General features: G+C 36.2%; 1 protein-coding gene across 5 annotated transcripts in view; it reads left to right on the forward strand.

Moving 5' to 3' along the window:
* LOC117328308 (intraflagellar transport protein 56-like) overlaps positions 1-15,201 on the forward strand; it is a 25,319-nt gene continuing 10,118 nt past the window's right edge. For 2 of the 5 annotated variants that reach the window (XM_033885834.1, XM_033885842.1), the window contains exons 1-9: positions 1-109; positions 1,027-1,164; positions 1,342-1,434; positions 2,066-2,180; positions 11,301-11,342; positions 13,288-13,483; positions 13,910-13,979; positions 14,190-14,291; positions 15,069-15,143. In XM_033885834.1, the coding sequence (XP_033741725.1) occupies positions 107-109; positions 1,027-1,164; positions 1,342-1,434; positions 2,066-2,180; positions 11,301-11,342; positions 13,288-13,483; positions 13,910-13,979; positions 14,190-14,291; positions 15,069-15,143 (834 nt within the window). In that variant the 5' untranslated portion in view covers positions 1-106. Of the gene's footprint in view, positions 110-1,026; positions 1,165-1,341; positions 1,435-2,065; positions 2,181-4,751; positions 4,764-11,300; positions 11,343-13,287; positions 13,484-13,909; positions 13,980-14,189; positions 14,292-15,068; positions 15,144-15,201 lie in introns of all 5 variants that reach the window. The other 3 variants (XM_033885853.1, XM_033885860.1, XM_033885849.1) reach the window with 2 other exon arrangements.

Raw genomic sequence — 15,201 nt, forward strand, 5'->3', positions numbered from 1 at the left:
TATCAACAGACCCAGATTATTACGCACCTGCGCAGTGCTGTGCATACCAACACAGATGCTAGAGTAGTTTGACGGCGTAAACGAAAAGCACATCTTCGGCATCAAAATGGTAATGGTGTTTGCTGTCAAGAATTTATCTAACCACTCTCTGATAAGTGCATGTTGCAGTGAACACAAAAAGTATATTGTGATATAATGCTGGACGACAACTTTTCGTTTTCGAACTGTTCAATTACGGTGGCAATGGGAGGGGGGGTATCTTTATTGAATATTCTTTTCTTTTCGCTGAAAATAATGAACAGATGTGGAGGAACAGTTTTAAAAGTGTTAGTTTGTGTTAAACATGTTGACATTCTAACCGAGATTTATTTCTATCCAAATATATTATTGGCGTGTCGTTTAGTTACACCTCACCTGTAAACAAATCAAAACACAAGAACGTGATTGTCGATTTACAAGTTCTTTCACAAAAATATTAAGTTTCAGTTGATATTTTGTATGTAAATTTGGAAATAATTTAGTATTGTTTAAGTGTCTTATATCTATCTGGATCTATAGATGTGTAGTGTCAGACCAGCTATTCAAATGTCTGTCATGCTATATCTCATATTTCAAAACACAACAGGTCTTGTTTGGTACACTATGACTACATTTTTAAGGCACATGTAAATTGAGGACGTACTTTGGCATGTTTTACTATGACCTCGGCTCAAATTGATTGCCTTGTTAGTATACATTGGGTAAAACACATCAGTTGTTAAACTGACAAATAAAGTAAACAGATGATGTTGGTGGTAATGTTGAAATATATTGTAAAACATTTTTAACCATTTATATCTAGTGGATGTGATGTAAAAAAAAAAAAAGATTTAGTTTGAAATGTCAAGGTTAATGGTTGATTTTATCTATGTGGCACCAGCAAACAGTCTGTGTCTGAGTGTGATAACCTGTTATTACTGAATAAAGAAAAAAAAACGACTGAAATTGTGTGATTATTTAGACTTATTTATTCATTTGTGGTTTCAGATGCTTTCAAGGCAAAAGCCGGCCATTGGGCCTGGCTCAACTACACCTGCAAAAGAAAACAAGAAAAAGAAGAAGTTACCCAAATTAGAAGATTTCTTGAGTTCCAGAGATTATACTGGTGCAATAACTTTATCAGAGGTAAATCTAGTTAATAAAAAAAAAATTGTAATGTGCATAGGCTACTAATAACTGACATAACAATAAGCATTTCATAAAGGACAAAACAGTAAAAATCTGCGTAGTGTTAGATACAGTGGATATACTTTGATAGTCATATACCCATGTTCTTATTTTAGTCTTTTGTCTGTTTTACAGTTCAACAGAATCAGTGGAAAAGGAAATGAAGAAACAGATCTCTGGATAGCCTACTGTGCATTTCACTTGGGAGATTACAAACGTGCTATGGAGGTAGGCACTTTTCATGAAGTACATAACATATATATATTTTTTAATTGGGTACAAGTACGACTTTATCATTTTACTGACCAAATATACTGGGGTAGGATGAGATATATTAATCTTTCACCTAAGTTTGACTGATTGTTACCTTCAGTACCTAGCATTCATTTCAAATAAGCTTTATTTTTTTGTAAATCCTTAATTTAATTATTCTTAACAGCCGTTTAATGAAAATATTGTATATGCAATTAGCATGTTCCTATGCCAATCATTTTCATTCTTAGGAATAGCTGTGATATTCAGATCAATAATGTATATGGAGTTGTAGTTGTACAATTGCAAAATGGTGTCATATTTTGGTAATTATGTTTATTTTTCTGTATTTTAAAGATGTTACTGGTAAATTTTCGTATACTCATTTCCATAGAGGTATTTGTAATTGACTAATCATTATAATTATTACAAATTGCTCAAAATATTTCCTGGCTGTATGTATATATTGTTAAACAGGAAATTGCCCGGTGTATTTATAATGATCTGTTTAAGCCAATTTTATTTTATCGAAGAAATATTGACAAAGGTGGTGGCTATGCATCCAGACATAATTATGAATTATTCTGGAATATTTTTTGTATTATAGGAATATGAGAGAATGACAAAGCGAGATGGCTGTCATCCAGATGTATGGATCAATCTAGCTTGTTGTTACTTTTTCCTTGGGATGTATACAGAATCTGATAAGGCTGCTCAAAGAGGTAAGATTTTTTATGATTTTTATTTTGCAACTTCCACATTAATAAAAGTTGGATCCACTACAAATAGGAAGTCTAAATGCAAATATAATTTTATTTCAGTTTAGACCCTTAATAATGTCTATGGTTTAAATGTTCACCTTCTAATAAGAAAACTTCTACAAATGATGGTTAGTAAATTATTATCACAAAGTATATGTGATTAACAGAAGCTATCCTCTTCATGGCAATATGACACAATGTTCAAGGCTGTCCTCTCTTTTTTAGAAACTGCTTGTAAACATGCATTATAGATCATAATGGGTGTCCTGTTTTAATATACGACTGACATGTATGAGATTTTTATGATTGGTTGTCCAGCTTCTTTGCATGAATTGTATGGTGGCTGTATTTTTTTCCTTATTTTTTCTTTTCATTGTGTTCGAAATTAAGTGTGTAACACTATGATCAAAAATGACATTTACACTTCATTGCTTTGCATAGGAGGCTAATTTGATCACTTTATTTAAACTATTTGATATGATATAACTTTGGTATGCTAATGTAATGGCTGGTTTGATCAGTGAAATTTTATCATCTTTGAAAAGAATAACTTACTTGAATATCTGCTTCTGTCTTTATAACACCCTGTATGTAATTGGTTATATATAAGTTAATTATATGTGTTGCAGTCGCCTTTATATGTAATTTATACATTGAGGATGAAACTTTGAAAGTCTGAAACAGTTCTCAAAGTTATGCATACTCATTAACCAAAAGCTATTCATTACTAGATATACTACATGACTTTGTATTACTGCCTATTGTTACAGTTCCTGTTCATTTCAAAAGAATTTTCAGTTATGAGCAAATGACATATCTTGAGAAACCCCGCAGCATTAGTTTCATATTACCACAATACATTAAATGTCATAACATGAAGTTCTACACCTGATCACATTTTGGTTGTCAAGGTCATTGTTCAGGACACATTCTTAGGTCATCTAACCAAAAGGGTCGGGATGACCTAATCATCATTTCATCCATCAACGTTTCAATGTTGTCCTCTAGCTTGCCTGAAATGATCCTGGGATGCATGGTTCTGACCAAGTGTTGTTATTTTTCATAAAGTTGATTTTCAAGTTCCACTGGCTGTGGATTCAGCTCAAACTAGCCTCAAATGATCCTGACCATGTGCTGTTATTTGTCAGGTTAATCAGAAACCAAGATAGCTGCAATGGTACTGCAGTATGTAATATGTATTCTTTGGTATTGCAATCAGCTATAAATCTACATGTGAGTCCTAGGTCATGAACTCACAAATTTTTGTCAGGACCCATAAGAATTCTTGAAATTTTACATAGTGGGACCCATAATCTTAAAAAAACTTATAGGAATATGTCTTAAATGAATGTAAATAGGAAAATATCCTAAATGAATGTAAATGTAGATTTATCTCTGTACAATACAAGGCTCAGTCGGGAGACTGTTAAGGCCCATGGACCTCTTGTTCTAAATCAATGTCCTACCTTATATACCTTATATTTACACCATATAACTTTAAGTTCCAGTATACCTGATCACATTCAGATGGTCTGTTGTCAAGGGTAAAATGTCAAAGCCTAGTTTGTCACCTTTGATGCCTACACTGTCATACCTTTAACACCAAGTTCATGGCTTAGAAACAGGGACATTCATGTCCCACAGTTTGAAATTGTCTTTAGAAGCTATAATGATAAATAAGTTTTTTATGTCAGATATTTTAAATATTTAAAAAGAAAAGTTTTAATATTTTTTTGATGTTTAAATTTTTTTCAATAAATGTAAGATATGTTACTACATACAATGTATACATAAAAGCTCCATACATGGACACAAGACACCTAAGCACATAGGATATGATAAGATTTTTACCAGGTACATATGCTTATTAATGTACCTGTGTCCATCTTTGTTACATGTACAATGCATAAATCCTGATATTTATGTACCACAGCTACGCATTAATAATCATCATCATCATCATCATTGGCCAAATGCAGAGTTTCCACATGTGAATTGAAAGGAATTTCAAAATATAATATTGTAAAAATATATTACCCATTTAGAAATAACAAACCGCTGGGGCAGTATTCGAGGCCGCAAAGATAAAAATGAATACAAGTATATATTTATGATAAATTTGAAATTTAAAAATGTAATTGTTGTGAAGATATTGTGGATCCGACATTGACCACACTTACAAAACCAGTAATTAAACTAAAAAAATAATTTTAATCACCCTTTTTGAAAATTGCAAAAATGTTTGACAGATTTCTAAACTTTGATCCATATTTTTGCATTCAGTTTCCATGTATTGGCCATGGCAGCAAGGATGTTTACTTTAATAAGTCAGTTAGTTAAACAGCTGAATTATGAGAATGAGGATAATATATATTTAATTAATTGTGTTTAGTTCAAACTTTCATCAGAATCTTGTCTTCACAACAGTTAGTTTTAGAAAGTTCAAATTTACTTCACTGTGATTTGTATCTTTGCTGACTTGTTATTTTGTGATTTTGTAAAGTGTATCTCTTGCTTTATACATACGAGCAGCCAGTGAGCAAGGTAACGTAAAGCTTTTCTTTTTATCTTGCACTGGTTGTACTTTTTCTGTGGATTTGGACCATTATATCAGTCATGCCAAACAATGCCACTTTGTATATAGTTCACAAGGTGGCAGCTAAATTTCTTTATGACATGCACAGTACTCTAGGTTTTGCTTCTATTTCAAATTTTGACAGATGTACATGTACAGTATGTCTTCAATACTCCTACTTAAATATAACTATTAATAAGGTTTAAATAGGATAATTTTATTAAATTTTTCTTCAATATTTGGTCAGTTTGAAAAAAAAATGCTGCTGAGATTAATTTCTTGAGAATTTGTATGGCATTATCATACAAGCATGGTACAAACGATCTTATGTGGGTTTCCATTTGCTAAAAGCAAGTCAAAGAATTATTATTATAAAAAAGTCAAATTTTATAAAATTTGTATGAAATGGAAACTTTAAGATTGTTTTTAATCATATAGCCAATTCTTAAACAAATACAGTATTGAAGAAAACATGCATTTCTTTGTCATTCTTGAAATCATCCTGACCTTATAATTATATCAGTTGTCTCAGTTTGTGACAATCATTTTCGTGTCTGTGACGTTATTTCTTTATACTTGACAATAGGTCATATGACCTGTATACACTTATAGGATCAGATACAGGTGTATTCCCTGTATACCAATCATGATGATAACTAAGTTTTTAGGTCACCTGAGACAAAGTCTCAAGTGACCTATTCTAATCCCCTTTTGTCCGTCATCATCCGTCGTGCGTCCGTAAACAATTTACATTTTCGACTTCTTCTCCAAAACCCCTAAACCAAATTCAATGAAATTTGGCAGGAAGCTTCTATGGCTAAAGGTCAACCAAAATTGTGAATTATATGGTCCCCACCCCCAAGGGGCCTGAGGGGCGGGGCTAAAAAGGTTCAAATTGACTAAAACTTCAAAAATCTTCTTCTCTACTCTCAGATATGGTGGAATCAAATACTCTTCATAGATGGAAGGGTCTTAAGGTGCTTTACCAAAATTGTGAATTTCATGACCCAGGGGTCTCAGGTTTGCCCCTGGGGAGGGGGTAAACTTTATTATAGTTTATATAGGGAAATCACATTTTTGACTATAATTTGTTGGATTTTTATTGGAATTCATTCTAATTTGCTTAACATTATCAGCATGGGATAACAGATTGATGGTATGCACATATTGGCCCTGACTGACCCCCAGGGGCTAATGGGCAGGGCTAAAAAGGGTCAAATTAACAAAAACTTCAAAAATCTTCTTCTCTACTCTCAGATATGGTGGAATCAAACACTCGATCTTCATAGATGGAAGGGTCTTAAGGTGCTTTTCCAAAATTGTGAATTTCCTGACCCTGGGGTCTCACGTTTGCCCCTATTGGAATTCATTCTAATTTGGTTAACATTATCAGCTTGTGATGGCAGTTTGATGGTATACACATGTTGGCACTGACTGACCCCAGGGGCTGATGGGCGGGGCTAAAAAGGGTCAAATTGACTAAAACTTCAAAAATCTACTTCTCTACTCCCAGACATAGTGAAATCAAACACTCTTCATAAATGGAAGGGTCTTAATATGCTTTACCAAAATTGTGAATTTCCTGACCCTGGGGAGGGGGTAAATTTTACTATAGTTTATATAGGGAAATCACATTTTTGACTATTATTTGTTGGATTTCTATTGGAATTCATTCTAACTTTGTTAACATTATCAGCTTGTGATGGCAGTTTGATGGTTTATACATTTTGGCCCTGACTGACACCCAGGGGCTGATGGGCGGGGCTAAAAAGGGTCAAATTGACTCTCAAAAATCTTCTTCTCTAATCTCAGATATGATGGAATCAAATACTCTTCATAGATAGAAGGGTCTTAAGGTGCTTTACCAAAATTGTGAATTTCCTGACCCTGGGGTCTCACATTTGCCCCTGGGGAGGGGGTAAACTTTACTATAGTTTATATAGGGAAATCTCATTTTTGACTATTATTTGTTTGATTTCTATTGGAATTCATTCTAATTTGGTAAACATTATCAGCTTTGGATGGCAGTTTGATGTTATGCACATGTTGGCCCTGACTGATCCCCAGGGGCTGATGGGCGGGGCTAAAAAGGGTCAAATAGACTGAAATTTCAAAGATCTTCTTCTCAAGACCCAATTAAGACAGAATCAAATACTCTTCATAGGTTGAAGGGTCTTATAGTGCTTTACTAATGTAATGAACTTCATGACCCTGGGGTCTTAAGTTTGGCCCTGGGAAGGGGGTAGATTTTACTATAGTTTATATAGGGAAATCACATTTTTGACTATTATTTGTTTGATTTCTATCGGAATTCATTCTAACTTTCTTAACATTATCAGCATTGGATGACAGCTTAATGGTATACACCTGTTGGCCTTGACTGACCCCTAGGGGCTGATGGGTGGGTTCAAAAAGGGTCAATTAAATTAACTGAAATATTTCAAATATCAGGTGACTGTTAAGGCCCATGGGCCTCTTGTTTTGTAATCCTTGTCGGCTCGTTCAGTATTGTTTTCCAGTAATTCTGATAAGCTATTATTGTATCTGGTTGAAGCTAGTGCATGGAGTTCCAATGGAACCTCTACCAGGTATACTTGTTATACAATGTTGAACAGCTGGAAAGAACCCTATAAACACAAGTTGAAATTTACCTGATTAATTCATGATAATTTGATGATTAAAAATATAAATCAATATTGATTGTTTGCTTTGACTCTTTTGAAATTTACTTGGAAGGAAGACATGTACAATAATGCTGTAATTTTGTGCAGTAATACAAATGCTTTGTAGTAGTGATTGGATTGTAGATTGTCTTATTAGTAGCTCATTCATCTGCTGAAATGTCCCCCATATAATAAAAGAGTGTTGATTTCTACGAGCTTGATAGCTGTTTTGAATGGACCAGTTGTCACATATGCATGTTGTTGTAGTAACCATGGTTATAGAATCCTGATGTTGTAGTAACCATGGTTATAGAAGCATGATGTCTCACCATCCAGGTGGCACCTTCTTGTTTTTAGCTCACCTGGACCGAAGGTCCGGTGAGCTTATGTCATGGCGCAGCGTCCGTCGTCCGTCGTCCGTCGTCCGTCCGTCCGTCAACATTTGCTTCAAATCGCTACTAGTCAAAAAGTTCTTATTGGATTTTGACCAAATTTGGCCAGAAACATTCTTGGCAGAAGGGGAACAGATTTTGCATAAATGGTGACTCTGACCCCCAAGGGGCCAAAGGGGCGGGGCCTAATGGGGGAAATAGAGGTAATTCCTTCAAATCGCTACTAGTCATAAAGTTAGGAATGGATTTGAACCCGATTTGGTCAGAAACATCCTTTGGGGAAGGGGAACAGATTTTGCATAAATGGTTACTCTGACCCCCAAGGGGCCAAAGGGGCGGGGCCTAATGGGGAAATAGAGGTAATTCCTTCAAATCGCTACTTGTCATAAAGTTATGAATGGATTTGAACCCAATTTGGTCAGAAACATTCTTTGGGGAAGGGGAACAGATTTTGCATAAATGGTGACTCTGACCCCCAAGGGGCCAAAGGGGTGGGGCCTAATTAGGAAATAGAGGTAATTCCTTTAAATCGCTACTAGTCATAAAGTTATGAATGGATTTGAACCCGATTTGGTCAGAAACATTCTTTGGGGAAGGGGAACAGATTTTGCATAAATGGTGACTCTGACCCCTAAGGGGCCAAAGGGGCGGGGCCCAAAAGGGGAAATTGAGGCAATTCCTTTAAATCACTACTAGTCATAAAGTTATGAATGGATTTGAACCCAATTTGGTCAGAAACATCCTTTGGGGAAGGGGAACAGATTTTGCATAAATGGTGACTCTGACCCCCAAGGGGCCAAAGGGGCGGGGCCTAATGGGGGAAATAGAGGTAATTCCTTCAAATCGCTACTAGTCATATAGTTATGAATGGATTTGAACCCGATTCGGTCAGAAACATCCTTTGGGGAAGGGGAATAGATTTTGCATAAATGGTGACTCTGACCCCCAAGGGGCCAAAGGGGCGGGGCCTAATGGGGAAATAGAGGTAATTCCTTCAAATCGCTACTAGTCATAAAGTTATGAATGGATTTGAACCCAATTTGGTCAGAAACATTCTTTGGGGAAGGGGAACAGATTTTGCATAAATGGTGACTCTGACCCCAAAGGGGCCTGAGGGGCGGGGCCCAATAGGGGAAATTGAGGCAATTCCTTTAAATCGCTACTAGTCATAAAGTTATGAATGGATTTGAACCCAATTTGGTCAGAAACATCCTTTGGGGATAGGGAATAGATTTTGCATAAATGGTGACTCTGACCCCCAAGGGGCCAAAGGGGCGGGGCCTAATTAGGAAATAGAGGTAATTCCTTTAAATCGCTACTAGTCATAAAGTTATGAATGGATTTGAACCCGATTTGGTCAGAAACATCCTTTGGGGAAGGGGAACAGATTTTGCATAAATGGTGACTCTGACCCCTAAGGGGCCAAAGGGGCGGGGCCCAATTGGGGAAATTGAGGTAATTCCTTCAAATCGCCACTAGTCATAAAGTTAAGAATGGATTTGAACCCAATTTAGTAAGAAACATTCTTTGGGGAAGGGGAACAGATTTTGCATAAATGGTGACTCTGACCCCCAAGGGGCCAAAAGGGGCGGGCCCCATATGGGAAATAGAGGTAATTCTTTTAAATCACTACTAGTCATAAAGTTATAAATGCATGTTGTAAACTCAGAGAGTCTGGACTTCATTATTTCTTTAAAGCAGTTGGGATCCCCACGCTATAACCATAAATACAAAAATGTAGCATTGTTTGAGGTTAACAAACAAAAGGAATTGAACATGAACATTATTTTGACATTTGGTCAAATCCAACCAGGTGAGCGATACAGGCCCCATGGGCCTCTTGTTTGTTGTTAATTTACTTGTGAAGCACAAATGTTTTCATAGCATTCTTGATAAAAGTGATGAGCTGCTAAATCTAGACCTTGATTAATATCATGTTTGTGACTCTGTAAGCTGAGTATTATATTGTTAACATATGTAGAAATATTGGTAAAGAAAACTGATGAAATTCCAGTCTTGAATTAAGGTAACTTAAAGTCTCTCTATACTTTTGTAACATATAAAATATGGTGAAATCACAAAAATATATTTAATGATAGGAAATATACCCTAATGATGATACAATGTGAGAATCAATACAGTGTGTACCTTAGTTTATCATAATGGCAATTAAAACCAGGAAACTTCCAACTGAATTTGGGGAATCTCTAATGTAGTGCACCACTCTCTATATGTAAATGAGCCATGGAAAATACACATGCTTAAACTGGTTTGCTTTAAAGAATGTCAGACTGGTGATGCCACTCATCAGAAGCCCAAAGTGGATCTGAGACATACTCATGGTTGCTGCCGAGAAGGCAAAGGAAATTTTAAAGTGGATCTGAGACATACTCATGGTTGCTGCCGAGAAGGCAAAGGAAATTTTAAAGGATTGGATCAAATAACATCATCTACCACTTCCAGAGTCAACATGAGTCTGTTAGACAAAAATTAAAATAGGTTAAGTTTGAAAAGCCATCATGAATTGGCAGTGAAACTTCTTTATATTTGATAAGCAAACATATTCTTTTCTGTGTATCATCCGGGATGTGACAGCATGAGCAGAGATGGTTCACCTTCTATTTCTAGATGTTTGTTACATACTTTACTTATGAATTGTGGTTGACACAACTGAGCAGATTTGAAGGAAACTAAATGAATTAAGATAAACCTATTTGTGATTATGAAGTTAAGCTTGATAAAGTTATATAACTATATAAAATGTATGTATTTAAGTCTTTGTGTCAGTCATTATGTGGTAGAGGCACTCATTACATTTGTAGCTATGAATGTGGATACTCTTGTTTGATATTATTCCTTCTGAAAAGAAACTGTTTTAATGTTGAACCAAACAGAAAATATGCTGCTTCAATATGATTTATTGTGTGTGTAAAGCATCTGACTAATATATCAAAACAATATGTAACAAAGTATTGTCTATATCACTTAGTGGTAGTGTTTCTAATGGTAAAAGAAGTGTTTCAAAGGGTAAAAGAATTGGTGATTGTTTATTTCGCTATAAGAATATCATCACAACATGAAGAGCTGTACTGGCATCAACATTTTTACTTGTTGAATAAAAGTAACAGATTATTATTCATTTTCAATAAAAAATCAATAAACTTGAAAATAGTTCCTGTTATAAGGACTATGAATGATTGCCATGCATTGTGGTGTAAATCTCCACCCTTCTGTAATGGACAGCAAACTTGAACCAGAGAAACTAGTATTTATAAATGTGATTATTTTATAGAATTTTATCACAGTGTGTCTGCACCCTCCTGTATTAATTGTTGTTTTCACAGTGTGTTTATATCATGCATGGTACATTTCCACCCTTCTGTAAAGGACAGGAAACTGGAATCAAACTTGAATCAAACTAGTATTTATAAGTGTCCTTATTTTGAGTTAGTTCTAGACCCCAATGTTCCCTTAGAGACTAAATTGCCACATTGTGAGTATTTATAATTACTTTTTGTCAAAAGTTAATTCAAATTTACTGTTTCAAATTGGTTTCAGTTTTAGTTTCTTATATTACACCAAGATGATCTAATATGACTACTATACTTTGATTGATTTAATTGAATGTCGACTCCCATCAATACACATAATGCAGGAATAAAGGCAGTATATATATACACACACATATCACAGAAGTTTGTATTCCTGGTGTTCTCCCTACTATATCACACCAAGAACATTTTAAATGGGAGATCAACACCAGTATAAAATATTTGTGATGCCTAGAAAACCATTGCTACAATATTGTTATTATCAGTGATCTAGCTTTTCTAGTTAGGGTAAAGATTGGGGGAAGTTTATAATTGGTCGTAATCTATTAACAGATAAAGTATTGTATCAGACAATCACATAACAAAGTCTGGACCTGAAATGTGTGATGGACAGTGTAACTATAATTAATCAATAATTAGTTATAGTTATACTGACTGACCATTTTCTATCAGTACTGACAATATAACCTACATATATTTGACATTGTTGAATGTTGTTTTTTTGCTGTTTGACTTAACATAATTTGTTTTTGTTTTTGTATAAAAAAGTGTGTCTGGTGTTCTTTCCATTGCCCTACCATGCTAAAATATTATAATAGTGTAAACATCAAGCTAAGTTTTCCTAATGCCATATTGCCTAGTGTTGAGCCAGACTACAGTCAGCTGGTCCTCTATATTGAGGTCTGGTGTTGGGCCAGACTACAGGTAACTGGTCCTCTATATTGAGGTCTGGTGTTGGGCCAGACTACAGCTAGCTGGTCCTCTATATTGAGGTCTGGTGTTGGGCCAGACTACAGCTAGTTGGTCCTCTATATTGAGGTCTGGTGTTGGGCCAGACTACAGGTAACTGGTCCTCTATATAAAGGTCTGGTGTTGGGCCAGACTACAGTCAGCTGGTCCTCTATATTGAGGTCTGGTGTTGGGCCAGACTACAGCCAGCTGGTCCTCTATATAGAGGTCTGGTGTTGGGCCAGACTACAGTCAGCTGGTCCTCTATATAGAGATCTGGTGTTGGGCCAGACTACAGGTAACTGGTCCTCTATATAAAGGTCTGGTGTTGGGCCAGACTACAGGTAACTGGTCCTCTATATAAAGGTCTGGTGTTGGGCCAGACTACAGGTAACTGGTCCTCTACATGGAGATCTGGTGTTGGGCCAGACTACAGCCAGCTGGTCCTCTATATAAAGGTCTGGTGTTGGGCCAGACTACAGGTAACTGGTCCTCTATATAAAGGTCTGGTGTTGGGCCAGACTACAGCCAGCTGGTCCTCTGTATAGAGGTCTGGTGTTGGGCCAGACTACAGCCAGCTGGTCCTCTATATAGAGATCTGGTGTTGGGCCAGACTACAGCCAGCTGGTCCTCTATATTGAGGTCTGGTGTTGGGTCAGAAAACAGCCAGATGGTCCTTTATGTTATTTAACTTTCTGTATATGTTACTAAATTATGAAATACTGGCACAATAATTCACTAGATTACAGGGCATTCTTGATATACTGCTTTAAAAAGCCATTTAAAATGTCAATCTGATTATAATCTCATCTCTGTCTGCACTTTGTTTTTTGCACTTCTTTACATGGATATTTTACTGAGTGCTGTTAGAATTTCTGTTCCCAGTGTAGTTTATTCAATGCCTCTATATGACTTACACTTTCACTTGCAAAATTGTCTTCTTTGGAAGGTTTTGCATAAAGTTTTACTGGAAGGCATCTGAGGGATTTTGAAAGATCCTTGCTGATGAAGACAATATTTAGACCACCATGCATACTTGAAAATGTCAAGGCCATGTAATGAAGTGCCTTAAAACCAGTGGAAATCTCCCCAATATATATGTGTACTGTTTGAATGTTTTCAGAAAGAGGAACATGAATTTATGTATTTATGTTTCAGGTCCAAAGAGCAGACTGCAGAACCGACTGGGCTTTCATCTGTCCCATAAGTTTAATGAAGAGAAGCGGCTGATGTCCTACCACCAGAACCTACAGGACATAGTGGAGGACCAGCTGTCTCTGGCCTCTATACACTACCTCCGCAGTCATTACCAGGAGGCCATCGACATCTACAAGAGGATTCTCCTAGACAACAGGTTAGAGCAACAGGACCTTATAAATATGTAACACCTCGATGTACCCCACTGGAAATACATCAAGGATCTTACTTCAGTTTCCATGTCAAATAAATTCTCCATTTCACCTTAATTGATGCTCAGTAAAAAAAATGAGGAAATCTTAATTACTTTTTAAAAGCTTGCATGAAATGGAAACAAATGCAAGGTTCTGTTAATCTGATATCTTTGCTAAAAGACTGATAAGAAATCTGAAATGACAATATCTTCTTCCTGCTTCGATTACCTCACAATGCCTTTGACACCATGAACCTATAGTCACAATTGAAGCAATTAGTGCATAACTTTCAATAACATTGTAAATTTAAGTCATATCTATATTACATGTACATGTATAATAAAAATTATGTTCTTGTGGGTATATGAAGCCTTTTGTTTGTGTTACAGAGATTACCTGGCCCTGAATGTATATGTGGCCCTATGTTACTACAAACTTGACTACTATGATGTCTCACAGGTTAGTGGCTAAACATTAGAAGATATTGCTTGGTTTTGTTTCCTACATATTTATTATCCATAATCTAGTTTTCATTTAGGCATTCCTTTTTTCATTTTGATAAAAAATGAATATGAATATAGGTACAGATTTTAGGAAGTTAGCTGAGGATTTTCTGTAATAGTTGTATATGTATAACGCTAATGATGAGGTACATATGATGGTTTACAGGAGGTGTTAGCAGTGTATCTACAACAATACCCTGACAGTGCTATAGCCCTCAACCTAAAGGCCTGTAATCACTTCAGACTGTACAACGGAAAGGCCGCAGAGGTATGTATGTGACAGTGTGATAGCCCTCAACCTATAGGTCTGTAAAGGTTCTACAAGAGGAAGCCGTGGAGGTTTGTATGTGACAGTGTGATAGCCTTCAACCTATAGGTCTGTAAAGGCTCTACAAGGGGAAGGCCGTGGAGGTATGTATGTGACAGTGTGATAGCCCTCAACCTATAGGTCTGTAAAGGTTCTACAAGAGGAAGCCGTGGAGGTTTGTATGTGACAGTGTGATAGCCCTCAACCTATAGGTCTGTAAAGGCTCTACAAGGGGAAGGCCGTGGAGGTTTGTATGTGACAGTGTGATAACCCTCAACCTATAGGTCTGTAAAGGCTCTACAAGGGGAAGGCTGTGGAGGTTTGTATGTGACAGTGTGATAGCCTTCAACCTATAGGTCTGTAAAGGTTTTACAAGGGGAAGGCTGTGGAGGTATGTATGTGACAGTGTGATAACCCTCAACCTATAGGTCTGTAAAGGCTCTACAAGGGGAAGGCCATGGAGGTATGTATGTGACAGTGTGATAGCCCTCAACCTATAGGTCTGTAAGGGCTTTGCAAGTGGAAAGCCATTAAGGCACTTGTTACTACATAATTAGGGGCTATTTAGATGACTTGCGTTTGTATCTGTATATATTGTTTCACACAGAACATGTATCAGCCATCATTTGTATGTCAATAGTATCGCCTCAAACCTTAAATATGATGGTTGTTTCATCTCTATATTTATAACTGTTAATTTGTATTCAAAACTCTTTTTTTTTTCATTTTTTTGCCCAGGCTGAGTTAAAGAGTTTACAAGAAATGTCAACTCCATCATTTGTGTTCGCTAGAGATCTCATCAAACATAACATGGTAAGTGATGGAAACTTGAGTGTACCAGTAACATGAGAATAGCTATTCTTAAATTCTC

Source organism: Pecten maximus, chromosome 1, assembly GCF_902652985.1.
Source record: "Pecten maximus chromosome 1, xPecMax1.1, whole genome shotgun sequence".
NCBI lineage: Eukaryota > Metazoa > Mollusca > Bivalvia > Pectinida > Pectinidae > Pecten > Pecten maximus.